Consider the following 21,651-nt stretch of genomic DNA (forward strand, 5'->3'; position numbering starts at 1 on the left):
GTCCATGTGTTTTATGTTGTGTGTGTGCATGAGGTGTGTGTGCCATGTGTGTTTGTGTAGTACGTGTCTGTGGTATATGTGTCTGTGTGTGTGTACTGTGTGTGTGCTGTGTGTGTGTGTGTGGTGTGCGAATAACAAAGTGACCCTCAATGGACAGAACTCCGAAAAAATCTTCCAACTCCCGCTCATTTTGAAATTACAGGCTGTGCATGGGACACGTGTGTACGTGTGTGTGTTTGTGTGTGTGTGTATGTGTTTATGCCAACCTTCTCCACAGTCTAAAATTAAAATCTGGATTTTATAAACACTATAATTACAGAGAGTAGGACGGAGCCTTATTTTAGACAACTGTGGCCATGAACGCCCTTACCACACACACACATGCGTGTGCACACACACACACACACACACACACACACACACACACACATACACTCCCAATATACATCCATGCGCACTGCTTCTGCGTGTAGACCACAGCAGAAGAGAGAGCCAGCTCTCGCCAAGAGTTTTAAAATGCTCTCAGAAATGAGCACAATATCACACAGTGGTGAAGCATGGTGTTGTTTGTAAACACAAACAAACGCATTTAGCGTTTATATGAACTACGCCACCACTGCAATGCTGCCTGTTACTTTCAATAACTGGAATGTGAACCAAATAGCTCTAGTGTTCTGCCCTGGAACCAAGATTACGGCCTATTTGTTTGTGTGTGTGTGACCCAGATAACTTGACAATGTTGAGTTTGGATGGTACAAAAATGCCACAGAGTAAACAAAGAGAGAGCTATTAATATGATAATTATCACTGGCATCTAGCAAAGTAGAACAGTAAACAAATACAGCAGGGAACAAACAGTGTGGTTAAGGCAAAGCCATTACAGATACAGTCACCAATGCTGATCATAACGATGCTGAGGTCTGGACTCTGGGGTGGACAGTCCATTATTCTTAGAATAACCACAGCTTCTTTCATTCATTAACAAGTTAATTAAAGAGTTTTTTTTAACTATTGGAAGTTATTTTCCTTAAACGTTTTGGCAACAGTGTAACATATTTAATCTCCACATTTAATCTCCTAAATGGTCATTTTCAAAACCAAATATTGTGATGGATATTGTGTGTCGACAAAATGTCTTAAAATATTGTGATATTATTTTTTGCCACATCATCCACCTCCAACACCTACACCAGGGGTCAGCAACATGTGGCTCCGGAGCTGCACGCAGCTCTTTTAATGCCCTGTTGCGGCTCCACAGCAGAATTCGATTTTTGGGTAAAAATAAAATACACAAGTACATACACACATTTAATAGCTGGTCCGACTCTCTGAAATGGTCATTTTAAAGCAGAAAAAACTTTCTTAAATGTAATATACTTCAATGTAATGAGATTTCATTCCAAATCATTTTAGAGCATTTCTATCGATACATTCATCACAGAATGCTCATGCGACATAAGGACATTTTTAAACTGAAACAAATAATAAATGTGTTATACAGCTGTACACATCCATACACATACACATGTACAAAGAGAAGCAAGGGAATGAGAGAGAGAGAGAAAGTGAGCAAGGGAGTGAGGGAGAGCAAGAAAAAGAGAAGCATTTTCTGGAGTCAGATAAGAGGAGTGGAGTGAAAGGAAAAACTATCTAAACACAGAACCCTGCTGTGCTTCGGGAAGAACATGAGAACTGTCTCTCCCATCTCTCTCTCTCCCATCTCTCTCTCTCTCCCATCTCTCTCTCTCTCTCTCTCTCTCCCATCTCTCTCTCTCTCTCTCTATCTCTCTCTCTCTCTCCCCCCCCTGCCCCCCCCCCCCGTTTTATTTCATTTTTTCTTTCTTCTCTATTTCTCATTCTCTTGTTCTTCTCTCCGTCTCTCACACTTTTCTCTTTCTCTCTGTGTTCTGTCTCTCTCCTCATCCACTTTTCTTTCTTTCTTCTCTCATTTCTGTTTCTCTTGTCTATCTCACCCTTAGTCACTCTCTCTTCTCTCTTTCTTATCTTTCTTTGTCTTTTTTCTCCCTCCCTCCCTTATTTCTTTCTTCTTTCTCTTTCTTCTCTATTTCTCACTTTTTGTTCTCTCTCGTCATCTCTCTCGCTCCTTCGTCACGCACTCTCTGTCTTCTCTCTCCCCATCTATTTTTTTCTCTCCCTCTCTATCCTCCTCTCTTTTTTCTATCTGTCTTGTCCGTCTGTCTCTCTCTTCTCTCATTGTTTCTAATCTATGTCTCTCTTTTTACGCTCTCCCCATCTCTCTTCCTCTCTCACCCATCTCTTTATCTTTTTTCTGTCTCTCCTCCTCTTACACAACCCCACCCCCACCCCCACACCCCCCAACCCCACCATGGGGGATTTTGCAGCCGCAAATGTCCGTCAGTGGTGCAGCTATGTAAATAAACTCAGCATACATAGAACCTTAATAACTCCACAGAGAGGCCTGACTTTCACCTTCATCTTAAAGGTCAAACGTCACAACTCAGAGAACACGTGTGTGTGTGTGTGTGTGTTTGACAGTGACAGGTGTGAGTAGGGAAGCTGTCGGTGTCCAGTATTGTAGGCTTTGTTTGTTTTTTTGATTTATAGCCACACCCCTCCACAATACATGTGGTGGAATGCTCACACACACACGCACGCACACACTCTCTCACACACACACACATGCACACACACACTCTCACACACACACACACACACACACACACACATACTCTCTCTCACATACACACACACACACACACACACAATTTCCCACAAAAATAAAGTGTCTGCTTTCCGAGGACGCCCTTCCACACAATTCCCCGGATGTCTGTCAGGAAGGTTACACACTGTACCGACTGTACTGACCGGGATGCATGATAATAATAATAAACTCAGTTCATATCAGTATCGGCAGATGATTTTCATACAAATCTGATGGGCTGCAGATGTGTAGATTTATCCAATATTTCAGATCAATATTGATGGTGCATTTATTGTATTCCTAAAGAACACAACAAACACCCTATGACCCTGTAACCCTGTAATCCTATCAGCAGATACAGTACTGTGCACAAGTCTGAGACCACCCTGACTTTATTTCATTTCCAGTCAAAACTGCCATTAAGGACAAGTATATTCAGGGGCTGCATCCCTGGGAAGCTGCATCTGAAGGCCGGTCACAGCGGCACGACTAGACTGTCCCACATCGAAGGCTCCATCATATGAAGCCAAGAAATGTGTCCTTGGCATATTTTTCCATGATAAAGAAGGATGCAATGGGTGGATCCTTTGCCAGCCAACATATCTCGAGGTTCACTGCGGCGTCAGTGAGGATTTGAGAACATGGCAGGGTCAGCAGAAGAGCGAATGGCAGCTAAGGAGACACTTTTAAATGTATGTATTGGGTTTAAGCTGAGTCGTACAGCTAATAATACAAATGTTTAAAGAAAACCAATGCAGTCTGAAGCAAAAGTTACAGTGGGTTGCAAAAGTATTCATACCCCTTGAACTTTTCCATATTTTGTCACATTACAACCACAAACATAAATATATTTCACTGGAATTTAATGTGAAAGACCAACACAAAGTGGTATACAATTGTGAAGTGGAAAGAAAATTATACATGAATCAAAACATTTTTTACAAATAAAAAACTAATAAGTGCGACGTGCAAAAGTATTCAGCCCCCTTTTCCCTGAGTGCAACCAATTGCATTCAGAAGTTGCCTGATGACTGCTAATGACTCAAAAGGGTCCACCTGTGTGTAATCTAATCTCAGTACAAATACAGCTGCTCCGTGACGGCCTCAGATGTTGGTTAAGAGAATATTGGGGAGCAAACAGCATCATGAAGTCCAAAGAACACACCAGACAGGTTAGGAATATGGTTTTGGAGAAGTTTAAAGCAGGCTTAGGTTATAAAAAGATTTCCCAAGCTTTGAACATCTCACGGAGCACTGTTCAATCCATCATCCGGAAATGGAAAGAGTATGGCACCACAGTAAACCTGCCAAGACAAGGCCGTCCACCTAAACTTACAGGCCGAACAAGGAGATCACTGATCAGAGAGGCAGCCAAGAGGCCCATGGTGACTCTGGATGAAATGCAGAGAGCCACAGCTCAGGTGGGGGAAACTGTCCACAGGACAACAATTAGTCGTGCACTACACAAATGTGGTCTTTATGGAAGAGTGGCAAGGAGAAAGCCATTGTTAAAAGAAAACCATAAGAAGTCCCGTTTGCAGTTTGCCAGAAGCCATGTTGAGGACACAGCAAACATGTGGAAGAAGGTGCTTTGGTCAGACGAGACCAAAATAGAACTTTTTGGCCACAATGCAAAACGCTATGCGTGGCGGAGAAATAACACTGCACATCACTCTGAAAACACCATCCCCACTGTCAAATATGGTGGTGGCAGCATCATGCTCTGGGGGTGCTTCTCTTCAGCAGGGACCGGGAAGTTGGTCAAAGTTGATGGGAAGATGGATGGAGCCAAATACAGGGCAATCTTGGAAGAAAACCTGTTGGAGTCAGCAAAAGATTTGAGACTGGGGCGGAGGTTCACCTTCCAGCAGGACAACGACCCTAAACATAAAGCCAGAGCTACAATGGAGTGGTTTAAAAAAAAGAATATTCATGTGTTAGAATGGCCCAGTCAGAGTCCAGACCTAAACCCATTTGAGAATTTGTGGCAAGATCTCAAAACTGCTGTTCACAAACGCTCTCCATCCAATCTGACTGAGCTTGAGCTGTTTTGCAAGGAGGAATGGGCAAGAATTTCAGTCACTAGATGTGCAAAGCTGGTGGAGACATACCCTAAAAGACTTGCAGCTGTAATTGCAGCAAAAGGTGGCTCCACAAAGTATTGACTCAGGGGGGCTGAATACTTTTGCACGTCGCACTTATTAGTTTTTTATTTGTAAAAAATGTTTTGATTCATGTATAATTTTCTTTCCACTTCACAATTGTATACCACTTTGTGTTGGTCTTTCACATTAAATTCCAGTGAAATATATTTATGTTTGTGGTTGTAATGTGACAAAATATGGAAAAGTTCAAGGGGTATGAATACTTTTGCAACCCACTGTACACTAACATTTTGTCATCTTCAAAGAACTTTTAAAGAACTTGATGAGAGCAGCGTTCTGTGAAGCAACGGAAAGGGCAGGAACAGTGATGTATAGAAATCTGCCATAGAGCTGGCCGTCTCATTTTGGTGCAGTCTTTGAAGGATATGCCTTCGTAGACCGAGTCCTTCGAAGGATGCAGCACCTGAACTGGGACACAGCTTATGAGTCTTAAAGGACGTGCAGCTGTCAAGAAACCATTACTGAGAAAAGGAAATAGACAAAAACAAGAACATTTGCCAATCAAACAAAGGAGCTGCTGAACAATGGACTGACCACCCCAGAGCCCAGACCTCTTCATCATTGAATGTGTTTGGAAATACTTGAACCGTATGAAGCGGAAAATCTAACCAACTTCTAAGACTGAACTTGGAGGTGTGAAAAAATATCTCTGCATAAAGTTAAATGAAATATAGTTGGTGCTTGTGTGCAATTTTCCATAATGTTCCAAATATGAGCAGGTGTAACACTGTACTCAGTGGCTGTTTTCACTGGAAATGAAATGAATGAGTGGTCCCCGACTTCTGCACAAACACACACGCACACACAAATGCCCATTTGTTGCAGCCACACTGCAGCTGTCTGGGGGAGTATGGATTCACACACTGCGCATTCTTCACACACCCATGCCCACTGCCAAGGACGGCCACTAGAATGTGCATGTGAGTGCTTTAGCTTTCGATCTTGAGGTCAGCAGCAGACGACAACTAATATTTTGTACGTTTACAGACAAAAAAGCTTTAAGAACATTCAAAGAACAGTCATAAACACACACACACACACACACACACAATGACACATGGCCACATTATTCACACCCAAGTCCCTGGTGTTGCATTAACGCCTACAGTCATCATTTAACACAACAGTGTTAATTCAGCACTAGGGAGTTTGAGAGTGTTATACGCATAGCATATTAAATTAAGTTCAGTTCTTTGAAATACTCCCTAACAGCATGAGGAAGGGTTAGAACACCAAGTGGAACCAAGACTCAAAAGGAATACACTTCAAGAACATGTTGAATAAACACTGGAAGCAAGACTCAAAAGGAGAAATTCTCTGTGTGAAGGAGGAAAAGTTGTCTATGAACATGAGGAGGATCAGTGAATTACCATAGATCAATAACATTCTGTCATCTGTCGCAATATTTGCAGATGTTATTCATAATAATAGTAATTATCATACTATTTCTCCTAGTCTCACCTAACTCGGTTACAACCACTTCCCACTCCAGCAACCGGTCAACCCCCCCACCCACCCCCCGTGCCACAGCACCAGCTGTCCCAGGACACCTCCTCCACTACCACTGCACGTTCCTCACAGCCAGTCACTCAACACTGGTCTGTTGAGTCATTCCATAAGCTCTAGGCAGTCACTTCTAGTGACCAAAAACCAACCTTATGATCGATTTCTATTTTTATTATTGATCAAAACAGACAATCATACAACGTTAGCTGGGCAAGTGGGCTAGAAGAACTACAGCTACGTTTGAATTATGAGGCTCGAATGACACATTTTCTATGTTCACTGCAAATTTCTTTGCTCAGATAGAGCCTTTCTGCCTCGACAGTTTAATTTCATGCGTTTCATTTTGATCCATACCCTTTAGTACAAATAAAAGTGTGACCTGAACTGACCTGCTCATGTGCATCCTAATCAATAGGGAATAATCCATGTGTTATGAGCATCGATTTACAGAGACCTCATTTTCTGATAATTCCATGCATGCTTGCTCTCCTTCAGGTTTAGAAGGATCGGTACTCTAAGTTGTCCACCGGCGATGCCACCAAACGAGCCTCAGTCTTCTGCTCCTTCTTCTACTGGACATGCCTGTGTGTCCTTGGGTAGCCAGCTATTCAACATTAGGGTCAATATACATTCATAAGACGACCTGTTTTCATTTCAAACCTTTTTCCGTGGCTGCAGTACAGTTATAAAGTAGCATAATTAAAACTATTTAATTTCTACAACTATGCAATTTCCACCCAAACTGTACTTTCAAATCTGCTGTATGTTTCATGAAAACCGTCAATTTGGCAACCCGGCGTGACAAGACAATCATGCCTGGAAAACAGCATAGTGTTTCTACAGTAGTTTACATCCCTAATAGTCCCTACTATTAAATGCAGTTTCATTGTTTTCAGACTATTCTATGCAGTTTCACTACTATGGCTTATCTCCAGCTTTGCATTGGGGTGCCATTGGGGTGCCACCCCATTCCAAAATTTTGGAGGGATGTATGACCCAATGCCCCCCCCAGTGGTTGGCACCTATGGACCTGTATCATATATACAGATATAGCCTGTGTAACACTAAAAATTGATCTTCTGACTTTGTGCTGTTGGTTCAACATCCATGTGAATGTAAGTTTTTTTGGCCCCACCAATCAGGGTTATTATTTGGGCCGGTTGTTTTTAGCTAGCCAAGGCAACTAACTGATTTATCACCAATTATAAGCTTGGCATGTAAATGATCATATCACAATACTGTCCTTACCTACAACAGTATAGCCCCAGAAAAGCGGTTAGAATGAACCACATGCTTCAAACTATGTTCAGTACAGGTAACAAGACTACCGAAATGTTGTGCTAGAACAACAAAAATACGTACACTAGATGATCATTACGTACCTAATTTTCTGTGACCTCGAAAGAAAACTTCTATTCGAGAATCGGGACGTGTTCTCAACGCCGTGTGCAGAATTTGACGTCAAATCAACATGTCTGCTTGCACCAACTATAATAATTTAGAACCACTTCTCCACTACTTTTAAATGGGATTTGCTTTAGATTAATCAACATATAGATATTGCTGGTTAAATCTATAACATTGGGCCTCATCTTCTTAAAACTCACTTTTTCACGAAGTTATTACAAAGATTCTGAACCTACACACACTCAAGAACACAAAGATGTGATCAATGTAAAGTTAACAGGTTCCACTTTTCAGCTTGAACTCGTGGACATATGGCCAGATAATGCAGGTCTGCAATCGCTGTAGGTTCTCTAATTCTGCAGATGCGTTTCTGAGGGATGCAGGTGGAGGTGGGTGCAGATTTGTGACTACTTGATTACATATGTGTGAGTGTTTGGTGTAGGTGGCATTCGCTGGTTAGCAATAGCCTCAACTGACCTGCCCAGGCTCGGCCTACAGCAGCGTTCTTACATAGCAACTGCTGAGAGGCTGGAAAAGTTTCACAGAACTTTTTTTTTCAGGAAAAAAATCCCATTTCACCTAATGTGTGACTAGCACATTACTTGCTGGAGCACATTATTAACCTTAAAGCTAATATTAGGATGGTGGCAAATCTGTTGGCCTTTCCATCCAGCTTAGTTTTGATTATTGAATCTAAACTCCAACCTGCATTCATTAAACAGAACAGGGTTTTCAGCCAAGCTTCTGTAAAGCTTGTCTAACGTCGCTAGAAAGACTTGCTATAAAAGAACAAGGACAGGTCAATCGTTTAACTTTACTGAAGTCCTGGGGGACAAAACTGAGCCGGCAATTGCTCGTTTACTCACACCCACTATTATCTGTTACATTTTTTGCATTCTATCTCTGTTCTTTGCTCTTCCCAAACTTCCTCTCTTTTCTTACTACCAACATCTCTCCTTCTCTACCACCTTCTCTGCCCCTCTCCCTCGCTCTTTCGCTCTCTCTTCACTCTCCAGTCCCCATGTAGCCGCACATAATTAGCTCTAAACACAGAGGCCCTCTCGTCCACATCTGGAAGGAGTTTGGGCATGGCAGTTTCCTACCAGCACGGCTAAATATTTAGATTCAGCCTCGCTGTGTATGGATGAACTCAGGAGAGGAGGGGGACACAGAGCAGAACCAACAGAAAGAAAGAAAGCGACCGTGTGCGAAAGACAGAAATGGGGCAATCTAGTTAGTTCATTGGCTCTCCGCTGGGCCTTACATGTCATGATAATGGCAAACGACTCGTGTATGCAGATTAGATGTTTATGTGGAGAGGATTTATGGGAAAGTCAGGACGTAATGGAAAACTCCACTGTGGTGCATGCAGATATGCTGCCAGGTAGCAAACACACATGCTAACATGGACACATACACTGTCCAGTGCAAGGCTTCACCGTTTACTGCTTCATTTCCTATAGAAGCAACAAATGACAGCCTGCCTCACAATAAACCAAACCCGTTAGGAACTCGACTCCAGGACAGCTGTGAAGTTTTGATGTTAGTAAGAAGAGATATAGGGTGGGCCGGACTGATTTGGTGTCAGTGCAAAACCAAATTTACACTTTTTTCCCCTTACCCAAAATACAGTTGACCAGCCGAGACACTGTTGGTGTGTAAAGTTTACTTATTTAGTTCTGCATTGAAGCTATGAAGCTAATGTAGCTAGCAAGTAAAGGAAGCTGATGACAAAGCAATTAGCATTGTGCTAAATGCATGCCGTAATCTTCACAAGCTTGCCTCAAACCACATCGAGTTATGAAATAAGCTCAAATAGATTTGCTTATGCAGTTTCTGACATAGTGTCACAGGCTGTTGGCTTCAACATCAACTAAGGCCTCTCAAGATGGTGAATTTTATATAGAACAGCATCCCAAACTATCGGTACCGAGGAGAGAAAAAGTAATAGTAGAATAAACATTAAAGACATGGTAAGGATAAATAAATCTGTTTTCCATATTTATACAAACTCACTGTCCAGTGTATTTGATATAGCTACCTTGTATTTCTGCCCTTTGGTCACTTTGTGAGCTCCACCTACCTTATAGCTCCACTATACAGATATTCTACAACAGACTGTAGCCCACCTGTTGCCATGCATAGTTTGTCACTGGTCAGCTTCTGACCACAGGACTGCTGTAGACCAAATATTATGTAGATGGACCATGCTCAGCACAGCAGTCACACAGACATGGTAGTAGCACGGTAGTGTTTGTTGTAGTGGCACGAGTGCATCAGGCACTGTACTGCTGTGGTCCACCACCCAAAAATACACAGCCAGGAGCGGCTCTGTGGTCAGAAACTGACCACTGATGAAGTGCTAGAGGATGGTTAACACAAACTGGACATCAACGGATGGGCCAGTCTTGTGGGGCCAAAAATGAGCTCGTAACAATACAGTCTGGGCACAAGCATGAGAAATTTTGAACTAAATGTGGATGGGAATGTAGACTTCTGTAGTCATGTAGTCATCGACAATGTCCAAAAGGGAATTAGCCTGTTGTTAACCCATGAATGTGACGTGGGTTAGCACAGATGAAAGGTTTTCACAGCTTGTCCCAAGACATGTGTTCTCGCAAGACTACTGATGGGCTACAGTCTCCAACACCAGCAAGATAAAGCTACGAAGTAGGGCTTTCTAATAAAGCAGCCACTGAGAGCCACACTCATTCATCTCTGGACAGGCCTTCATGTCTGTAAGTAGGGAAAGTGTCGTGTGTAATCTTTGCTTTGCTAATCTTTGCAGCAGTGTCTTATCAGAGGCTTATCTGATGAAGAATGCCAGATGTTAAGTTGATGACCTGCAGCTGGTTAGGAAGATAACCCTCCATCCTAACCCAGTGACCCTAAGCCTGAATTTGCTGTCCTTAAAGGATCTTGCTCCTATAACAGTGTCCACTGTTGAGGTCCTCAGCTGGGAATACTTAACCTTAACCGTCCGCACGTTACATATGCAGGGAAGCCTTTGACAGTGCTACATGGATAAGTTGCCTCCTTGCCTCCTCCTCGATGCCTGAGAAGAGGAAGCTGATGAATATCTTCTCAGATGTTACCAATTCCTAGCTTCAGTTCTGCTGTTGCTAGATTCTTGACTGCAATACTGCAAGAACTTAAAGCAATGTCTCGGCCCAAATTAAGTCAATCAGCCACAATATATTTGTGTTTCTTGTTCTTCTAGTTCTTGGTAGGATTTGTTAGCCTACAGTTCAGTGTCTATGCTAGCAGCCATGACTGGTTGACACCACACGAATTCCCAATGGTTGCATGAGGTATTGTAGTGAGAGGACACTGACGAACAAAACCATAAAAACGATATGAAATGATGAATTCTGTCGAAACGATTATGCTGAGAGATACACTGCAGAACAACACAACAGAGAGGTACACTTTAGACCAGAATGCTCTTTTAAGCAACCAAGTAGACGTGCTTATGTGTTTTCAGACACTCTGTGGCATACAGTTATCAATAAAAATGGATCCAATCCAGGCTTCAAGATGGTTATCAACACTGGTGTTCCTATGTGATGCACTTTAGCTCAACCCCATACATAACCATTGTTTTAAGGCTATGTCCCTACAGTGACAATCAGCCTCCGTTGCAAGACTTTGGCCCAGTCCCATTTCACCCCTTGCCCCTAACACTTAGCCCTATCCCTCTGTTTTGCGCATTCATGTCTAGGGGTAGGGTTGTCCCGATTGTTGGTGAGATGGAGGTGTAGGGCGAAGTGTTAGGGCTATTTGGCCCTTCAAACGGAGATTCTTCAGAGGCGCACTACAAATGGAGAGTTATGAGAAAGTTCCCAGAATGCCCTGTGAAACATTGGCAAGACGGCTGCACAAGCGACCAAAGAGACGCATAAATGTATTTGTCTGGTAAAAAGCCGTTATATTGTAAGAACCATTGTAATAGTGTTTTATGCTCATTTCCTTCATAACACACATAAACATCACCAGTAATACACTGATGTCTCGGTCGCTACCTGGAGAATTTTCCTGTTCTACCTTAAATGGTGCAGCATTTACGTTCTGGTACATAAGGTTGCCTCACCATTTAAGGTGGAACGGGAAATTGATCATGAAGCTGGCGATTAAGAAGCTAGGTTCAGCTTCATATCACCAAAGAGTTCTTGGTGGCGATGATAAATAACTGCCCCCCTCTTTTAGGGCACATGATGCCCTTAATGTCACGTTATTTAAGCAGTGAGGAGCTGAACTTTCCCCTTTGCTGTCACTGCAGACTGGCAGGGTCGCCTACAGAGTAGCGCTAGTAGCTGTTAATGAAGTGATGTAGTTTTGTTTTGTGCTCTTTTTTACTCTGTGACTCGTTCGATTGATTGATGCATAAAACTGAAGTTGTGAATGAATCGGAGCGCTGATGCTTTTCAGTCTTCTTCGGATAAACGGCAAATGTCAGTGTGATGTACCATTATTACTGTAGTATGGAGACAAAGCAGGAAAACTGTTTTTGCAGGCTATTTTAAATATGATTCACCTGTCCTGTCATGTCACAAAAGTTAGCTCACCAAAGCTGGATGCGGCATATTGGAAATGGCCGGAAAACCTGGCGTCGTCTGTTTACGTAAAAGTCGCTAATGACAACTAATGATGTATCCGGTTCTTGAAGGGTTGTCCCATTTCATGGGGGAAGATTTCAACCACTACCCCTTGTAACTCAGTTTCGAGGGGGAGGGTTACACTCGAAAACAAGGGGTAGTGGTAAAAATAAGAAATGGGATTGGGCCTCTGTGTTTTGAAATTGACAGCATTATGCACAAATCCCAAGTCCAACTGCCCCAGTACCCCTGACCTCATCCACTGCTGTGTCCAGACTAAAATTCCTCCACCCTCGCCAACAAGTGAGAGCAGCAGGGAGGAGAGAGAGAGAGACAGAGAGAGAGAGAGAGAGAGACAGAGCGAGAGAGAGAGAGAGAGGGAAAGAGAGCGAGAGAGCTGAGATGAGCTTCTATCCCAAACTGCACCTGGGATGGTGTCTAGAAAACGCCTGAGGAATGTCAGGAAAAACAGAAACATCAACATCACTCCGAACATTCCACATCTGGAACAGAACCTCGGAACGTCACTAAATCCCGGAGAAGGACACAAGTGTGAAAACACTTGCCTTCAGGCGTCAAAGCTTCACATGCGAGAAAGCAGAATGTTGTCTCCGAAAGCAAACAGTATGTAACTTGGTGTGTTTTTAACACACGCCATTGTCAGAGACGGCCTCAACTGAACTGCTGTGCTTAAAACGGTCACCTAATCACTAGTCAACTAGGCTAACTACTGGTCTGCCATACTAATGTTCGCACATCATCCATAGTGATAAAATACCTTGCACAAGACAACGAGGCTTCATCAGCATCCAGTGTTGTAGCAGTTGTAGTTTTAGCTCATATCCAAAGAGACGGCCTCTGTTACTAATACAGCACGAAAATGACTAATTTCCCTCAGCTTTTAAAATAATAAACCTCTGCATGCTGCTAAATGTCTGTGTTACTGATTTTTGTTGCCTCAGGTTAAACTCCGTTGTTATCACCTAAAAGAGCAAACCTGCAGCACTAGCCTTACTTTAATTTGCTTTTTTTCTTCCCCGTGATTAGCTGGATATGTGTTCACTAACTCTTGTGGACACTCAAACGTCATCCCCACTACACGACGTTACCTGTTGCAGTGCATTGTGGGTTTGTAAGAGTGTGGGAGTGCACTACAAGGTGAACAGGACATTCTACCTAAAGCACCTTCAAAAGCACACCAATGTGTGTACGTTTTCGGTAACTGTTCTCCTTCTGCCTCAGCGGGGGGTCACAAGGCTGGAACTGTTTGTCCCTAACCCATGCAAACCTCGTAAACGTGTCACAGGGTATACTCAGCACATGCTCGGAAAACAAATAAATGGCGTTAAGAGGTGCGGCTGCCCGCGCTGAGCTCGTCTCCTAGCGCCTCTGTTGTCTGCTGCCACCCAGGCTCGCCTCGGCCCCCTTCCCTTTCTGTTTTAATCCGCTTCCTCTCGCTTTCCGCGGGCCAATGTGTGGACCAGATGTGGGCGCTTATTAAGCAGAACCACCACGCTCTATAAATGGGCTGCCCTCGGCCTCCTCCTCCGGGGAACGGGCCTGTTAGCTCCCCTCTCCGTCCCTCCGCTTCTCCACCGTTTCCAATGTTTTCCTTTTTACAACGCTGTGCTGGGAAGGGGAGCGTGAGGGCATCGTGGGAAGACGGATGGCCAGGGGTAGGGGGGGAGGTTTTGAAAATGGTGTGGGGTGTTAATGTCAAACACATGAAGAATCAGGGTTTTTTATGTTTTATATATACGTTCTGTTCTCTTGGTAAGCCTACTTCAGTAGCCTATACTTTTCTCTGTAACAGCACTTAAACATGATTATTTAACTTTTACTTGAGTTTACTTCTAATGTAGTCTTCCACTGAATTCCACTGATTTTTCATATCTGTTACAGAGTATGTTAAAAAAAGTCTACACGTTTCACAACTTCCTTCCTGAGGAAGCAATTAGCTGGCTAGCCAACTAGCAAACTAATCATGGCTGCAAAGTTTCTGCGCTCCTTTCTTTCCTTCTTTTTATTTTTAGAATAACAAGCATGACAGCTCTTCGGTAAACCTGAAGCTGCCGCTGATGTTCTTCTGTGAGGTCCTGTTGGCTAAGTTAGCCAACGAAAGCTAACATTCAAGGTAAGCTACTGGAAAGTTTAGTAAAACCTTGAACGTTGGACCTTCTTTCTGTTAGACAAACTTAAAAGTTATTACATCAATGAAAAGCGTTTTTACATCAGTAAAAAAGGATGAACTCAATTTACTCAAGTCATTTTCCTTAATAATATTTTTACTTATTTACTTGAATTGTCTCCACAGTAGAAGTAGCTACTCTAAGTAGGAACTTTCGGTACTCCTCGATTCTCTTTCATGTGGGTGTCCAGTGGAGCTGTGGTCTCTCAATAAGACCAAAACCCACAACTAAAGGTCTTTTGCTCCATTTCCCCAAAATGTTTAAAGAACAACAACAAAAAAAAAAGACCTAAACGTCAAAAGCAGACGAGAATGTGAACCCGAACCAAACCAAATATTTTTAGTGCTACACAGACCTCCCTCATCTCTTACTGGAATCAAGCACACAGGCCATTCTGGCCACTGTGGATGTACCCAAAGGGCCTGGGCTTCATTCATAATCCATGTAGGCCCCTATTTATCCAGAACTGAAACAATATGGAGTATCAGGACACCAAGTCTGGTCAAACTTCCTTCCTGTGCAGAGGGCAGTGGAGATGGGCCTGTTTGTGGACAGACTACAGAATTATAGCAATAGAGAAAGGAAAGAGCCAGGCAGTCATTAAAGGGGGTCAAGGAAAGTGAGTGAGAAAGAGACATGCAGAAAAAGAAAGAGTGAACGAGTGAGCAAGAGAAGCTAAAGAAAATGTGTTTCTGTTTATCCTCCTTCAGTATGGCCAAGTCAGCTGAAGATCGGAGAGAGGGCGGAGTGTGTGTGTCTGTGTGTGTGTCTGTGTGTGTCTGTGTGTGTGTCTGTGTGTGTGGAGGGGGTGGGTTATGGGGGTGGGAGGGAGCAGACCAGGGGCACGTTTCCTTTCCCTTCAGACTGGAAAGCAGATGGAAAATGACAGGGCTGTGACAAAGGGGGCTGCCCTATAGGCCTGCTGCACTACAATCTACAGCCATTCTGAGCCTCAGCACACGGCCTGAAGCTCACTCTCTCCTCCAATCAGCCTTGAAGTCTCATTACACCACTCCAACACTTAAGGACTCAAAGTTAACTTATAATAGAAGCCAATATGCAGGTGCTGTGGATATTAACAATATAATAATTTGCTGCTAAAAAAAAAAAAAAAAAGAAAGAAAAAAAAAACATGTATCCTGATTTTTTATTTTTCTACATCATGTGAACATCAGCTGTCCTTCGTAACTTTAATGAAGAATGGATCAATAGAAAGGCTCCAAAATGAACTGGACAAAACGTCTTTACATTGACTTACACTGAAAGTTTTCTGCTTTCTCTGTAAAGTTGCTATTTTGGAGTTTTTTCTGGACAGTGACTATGCATTTAAGATTAAGCACCGATTATTCCTTCATTATCAAAATATTCAAAACTACTGCAATTTCAGGTTAGTCCAGGACTAGACTCAATTCCTGCAGACACAACCCACCCTAGAGGGTTAACTCCTTAAGCCTTGACAGGATCCCACACTTTAATTCCCCACTTTCATAGCTACACCACTCACCTATCAGCTTCAGAACAAATCATAACTACAACTTGTATTAGCTTCACAGCCATTAATAACTACATAACTTACATATAAGCTTCATAGCAACTTACAACTACATAACAGTGTTGTTGGAAGAAAACCTTGTTCCTGCATTTTTGTTGTTTTTCAGTTTTTGGCATAATTTGAAAGTACTCATTGTCTTCTACATTGTGTGTAAATTTCATGATGAACGGACCAAAAGAAACAGCCCAAAATGAACTGCACAAATGTCTGGTTCTATTGACTTCCATTGAAAGTACAGTATGCTTTTTCTTTCTCCTGTAAAGTGATCATTTTGGAACAATATGTTACATATTAACTTCATGGTAATTCATATCTACATATATGTATAGAAGTAAAGGAATACTACATCAACAGTAATAACTGGACAGTACGTCTGCAGTCTAGTCATGAGTCATGAGCAGTCCTGAGTTAATGCACATGCTGCTGAAGAACTGCACAGCCTGGACAAGCCAAGCTATTTAAAAAAGAACTATTGGCCAGAATTCAGACTGGGGACTGAGCAGAAATAGCAGTATCAGTTCATGAAAACCATCTCGACAAGGCCTGTTGGCGATTTTACAGCAGTGGTATGTCAATACTTGCCATTTCATAACGTGGAGCAGCACTTTCAGGAGCTTTAAGCGCTCGTGTTCAATAAATGTGTTGGACAGTAGATGCCATAGACGCCAGTGCAGCTCACTCACATGTTCGTAACGGAGAGAGGGAATGGATACTACTGACAGTGTTATGCCACCACACACACATCGATGCTGTCGGGAAGAAAGCCTCGTATCTCCAAAATGGTAACTTTACAGGAGAAGGAAAAAACCAACTTTACTTTTAATGTAAGTCAATGGAACCAGAGTTATTTCCAAGTCATTTTGGGGCGTTCCTTTTGGTCCATTCATCGTGAACTTTCCACACAACGTAAAGGTCAACAGGCGCTTTCAAACTGGGCTACAAACTGAAAAATGACAAAAATGGAGATACAAGGTTTTCTTCCGAACGCAAAGGATAAAGTTCAAACACAAAATATAGCTCGAGCCAAAGTTCTGGCACCTTTTAGATTCCATTTTGTCCAATATGTTCAACACACATTGCTCCCTGTAGTATTTCCACTTACACTATCAACTACACTTGTCATTTGACCTGGGCTATTCCGACTTTAGCCTGTCCCCTGATGGACACTGATAGCCCATAAATGCATGACCCCCCAACACACACACACACACACACACACACACACACACACACAGCTGATTTGACTTCCACATTTAATCATCACAGAACTAAAACACACTACATAAACAAACACCCACGCTTACACATTCAAACACACACACGCCCACTCTCCCAGAGCCGGCAGCCCCCTGAACGCTTCCCTCAGCCGTTATGAAAGTAACCCACTTTTTCAAACGGAGGAAAAAAATGCGCATAACTCACAGGCTCGCGGTCTTGTTGGGCAGCGCGTGCGCTCCGGGCGGATCTACGAGCTCCCTGCCCGCGCAGCTCACTCTCTTGCGGCTCCCGGAGCCCTTCGCGCGCTCCTCCGTGCAGCTGCAGCCGAGGGCGGACAGATCCTGGCACGCGCGGGCCAGCGGCGCGGGCGCGAGCGCGAGCGCGAGGAGCAGCGCGAGGAGCACGCGGGCCCGGGACGGCATCACAAACCTTTAGCCCAGCCAGACGGTCACATCACCCCATGTCATCAGCGCGAGCAGAAAACTGCTGCTAGTGACGCAACGGAACGAAGCTGCCGCTCCGCTCGAGCCTGACAAACAGCGCGAGCTTCCACAGGGTCACTCCTTTTTTCCGGCTCGGGGAGTTTCACAATCTTTTGGGCTTCAGCTCGAGCGCCTCTCCATCACTGTCCTCCCGGGGAAACGTCCACGTCCACCGCCCCGCGCTCGGGAGGTCGGGTCATACGGTAAAAGTCCTGGGGAAAGCGCGTTGCTGTCCGGTTTCCTCCCCGTGACTGACCGTCCGCTGCTCGCTGCTCCAGTCCGGTCTAAAACTTCTGAGTGAAGTTTCTGCGGAGAGACGGGTCCGGCGCTCTCGCCCGCGGGCCGCAGCTGTAGCGGGAGCTCGTGCCGCGTCCCCCGGCTCCAGCCCCGTTATTAAACCCCTGCTCCTCTGAGGCTCCGCTGAGGCTCCGCGCTCCTCGCTCCCAACAGCAGCGCTCCTTCCGCTGTCCTCCGCCTCCCTGTCACGGTCAGCCTTTAGTCGGTGGCTTGAAGCGCGCGCGCGCCCCCGCCCGCTGGGTCCTAGCGCGCGTTTCTCTCCGCGCGGAGGTCGGGGGTAGAGCGCGCGGCAAAATCGCCAAGCGTTTAATTAGTACCTACGAGTGCTGAAAGAGCGCGCGCAGAGCCGGATTAACTCGCAACTCTGGGAGCAGCTCCTGTAGACTAACTGCTGAATAAAGACCTACAGAGCTGAAATAACTCCTGCACCGCAGCGCCAAGCCTGAACACACATCTACTGTGCATAATAGACTGTTCAGCCCCACTAATTCTTGTTGAATCACAGATTTAAATTAAGTTTGCCTGGCAAAGCCAACCTACTGTCCTTCATTATCTCCTTCACATCATTCTATGTTTCCCCCCCATCTGTTGCAGTTTTTTTTGGCGGTTTGCAAACTGGAACCGCAAAAAAAATTCCAGGCTAATGCTTTTAAATATCTCACACTGCCCCTCATAGACATACTTACAGAATCACATACATACTACCACTCCTACATACACAGGTACTAACAACCACCTGACAGAGCACAGCAGGTGCTTAGCGACACCTTAGCGACCACTTGGTATGCAGGGCAACGGCTTAGCAACCACCTGGAATAACATAGCTTTAGCCAAGCAACACCTTTACAACGACCTGGGACACCATAGCAATGCCCTATCAACACCTTAGCAACTACTTGGTTTACCATAACAACCTTAGTAACTACTTGGGATACTACAGCAGCAGCCTAACAACCACCTGAGACTCTTGCAACAGCCTAGGAACACCTTAACAACCATTTGGAATAATATAGCTTTGGCCAGGCATCTCTTTTACATTGACATGGGACACCATAGCAATGGTCTAGCAACAACGTACTTATCATGTGGGATAACAGCAATAGCCTAGAGACACCTTAGAAAACACCTAAAATACCATAGCAACAGCCTAGCAACGCCTTAGCAATCACTTAAGACAGCACAGTAATGGCTTAGCGATACTTAAGCAACCACCTGAGACACTATAGCAATAGCCTAGGAACACCTTGGCACCCACCTGGGATAACATAGCTTTGGACAAGCAGCACCTTTACAACAATCTGGGATACTACAGTAATGGCCTAGCAACACCTTACTGATCACCTGGGACAACAGCAATGGCCCAGCAACACCTTCGCAAGAATTTATGATACCACAACGACAGCTTAATGACACCTTAGCAACCACCTGAGACACTATAGCAACAGCCTAGGAACATCTTAGCAACCCCCTGAAATAACTTTGGCCAAGTAACACCATTACAATGACCTTGGATGCCAATAGCAATAGCCTAGCAACACTTTAGCAACTACTTGGTTTACTATAGCAGCAGCCTTGGCTCTTTAGTAAAGGGAATGATTCTATTTAGATCCATGAGTTCTATATAGAACAATTTCATACTTCTGAATGGTTCTGACTGATGGAGAATGTGTTGTATAAGGTTCTGTATAAGATCTTTTGGAAATGGTTCTATATAACACCTAAAAGGGTTCTTGTATCGTTACAAGTCTGACATTGTAACAATAGAAGAACTCTTTTTAGTGCTAAACAGAACCATTTTCCAAAAGATTCCATACAGAACCATGTACAACATGTTCTCGACCAAATCAGAAGAACCATTTCACGCAAAGACGTATTTAAGCATGAAATGGTTCTTTATAGCACCAAAAAGGGTTCTGCTATTGCTGTGATGCCAAGCTTGTAGCAATAGAAGAACCCTTTGTGCTGCTATATAAAACCATTTTTCAAAAGACTCCATTGAAGAACCATTTCACCGTACAAGGACCCATTTAAGTATGCAAATGGATCTTTGACTGTTCATAGTTCTCTACAGAACCACTGTCTTTATCGAAGAATCCTTGTAGAACCATCTTTTTCAAGAGTGCACAATGTATGATGGCAAGCTTGTAACAAGAGAAAACCCTTCAGGTGCTATTTCAGGCGCAATTTTCAAAAAGATTCTATATAGAACCATATACAAAACATTCTCCACCAATCTCAAGACCAATTTCACCATGCAACACACCATTTAAGCATGAAATGGTTCTATATAGCACTCATGGTTCTAAAGAACTCTTGAGGAACCCTGCTGTTGAAGATCTTAGTGTGAGCGTCTGAATAGCCGTGTCTTTACTCTTACGTTTATCTGACTGAAATCTGCTCAGCCCCCCTCTAACAGTAGGCCTACAGTATGTTAAGTACTAAACAGAAGCATCTGGATAGCCACGTCTCAGTGTTTATCTTGCTGAAATCTGCTCTCCCCTCCCCAAGACTTCAGTATAGACTCCTAAGCACTAAACGGTCAGCATAGTTTAAAAGAACCCTCAGAAATCCTGAGGACTCCTTAAAATCACTGGCTAAATAAGAAATCTCTTGCTCACAGGGCACAAGGCAAAAAATGTTGAATGACCAGCTACAATATTCATCTGTCCAACTGGACTTAAATAAACACTGTGGGTGTTAATTCAACAGTGTAGGTGTTCATTCAACACCAGGGCTTGTTCTGTGCACTTCTGATGGCTCATTATTGGCAGAAAGGTAAAAAAGACCTTTGTACCTGACTGACTCAAAGGTACAGTGCCCATTTTGACGCATTTCCTGTTATTACGGCTCTAATTTCGGGAGTCTTGCCTAGTTCTTTCAACAATTATTTGTTCATGAAAGGGGCGTCACTAGAGATTAATGGACGGGTAAAGTAAACTTTTACTAGAGGGTTCTTTTATGGCCCCAAAACGTCTGTTCATTATGAACTTTTAGACGAGCAATAGGCACAAACTTGCTGATCAAAACAACGTGGTCACACTGAGAACAGTTTGATGTATTCGTAATATGTAATATGACTTATACTCCCCATCCAGTTACAATAGACACAGATCAAGAGACAGCACTACAGTCATTTTTGGACTGTCAAAAATCTTCTCACCTGATTGTCCTTCAGCTCTCGCATCTCTTAAACAAAGTCCATCTGTAGGTTGAGGAACTGAGGGATATAGAGCTGTTATGATTAACACTGTGTGGCATTATCTTACGGTAAACCACAGGCTGTGGCTAGTACTGATGTGACTTTCAAATACCGAAGAGAAATATGACAACAAGAATATAAAGAGCTATGAATGTTATTTATACCTTTTTCTCTCGTTCTCTTTCTTAAGCTTCTGAAAATTCATGCTTAGATTGAAATTGGCTAACTTTAATGTTAAGTAGCCTCTGTTCTCTTCACCTCAAGCTATCTAACTTATTAAGTATATAAAGTAAGAAGCAACCAGTAAAAAATTGATAGCCAGCTATATTAACCGTAATTTGTCACTAATAGGTACTGT

At 43.4% G+C, this 21,651-nt stretch overlaps 1 protein-coding gene across 1 annotated transcript in view; it reads right to left on the minus strand.

The window, feature by feature from the left end:
• Positions 1-18,258, minus strand: part of adgra2 (adhesion G protein-coupled receptor A2) — a 103,192-nt gene extending 84,934 nt beyond the window's left edge. The window contains exon 1 of the mRNA XM_017696398.2: positions 17,520-18,258. Coding sequence (XP_017551887.1) covers positions 17,520-17,737 — 218 coding nt within the window. The 5' untranslated portion in view covers positions 17,738-18,258. The remainder of the gene's footprint in view (positions 1-17,519) is intronic.
• Between the last annotated feature and the right edge of the window lie 3,393 nt (positions 18,259-21,651).

The sequence above is a fragment of the Pygocentrus nattereri genome, chromosome 29, assembly GCF_015220715.1.
Source record: "Pygocentrus nattereri isolate fPygNat1 chromosome 29, fPygNat1.pri, whole genome shotgun sequence".
NCBI lineage: Eukaryota > Metazoa > Chordata > Actinopteri > Characiformes > Serrasalmidae > Pygocentrus > Pygocentrus nattereri.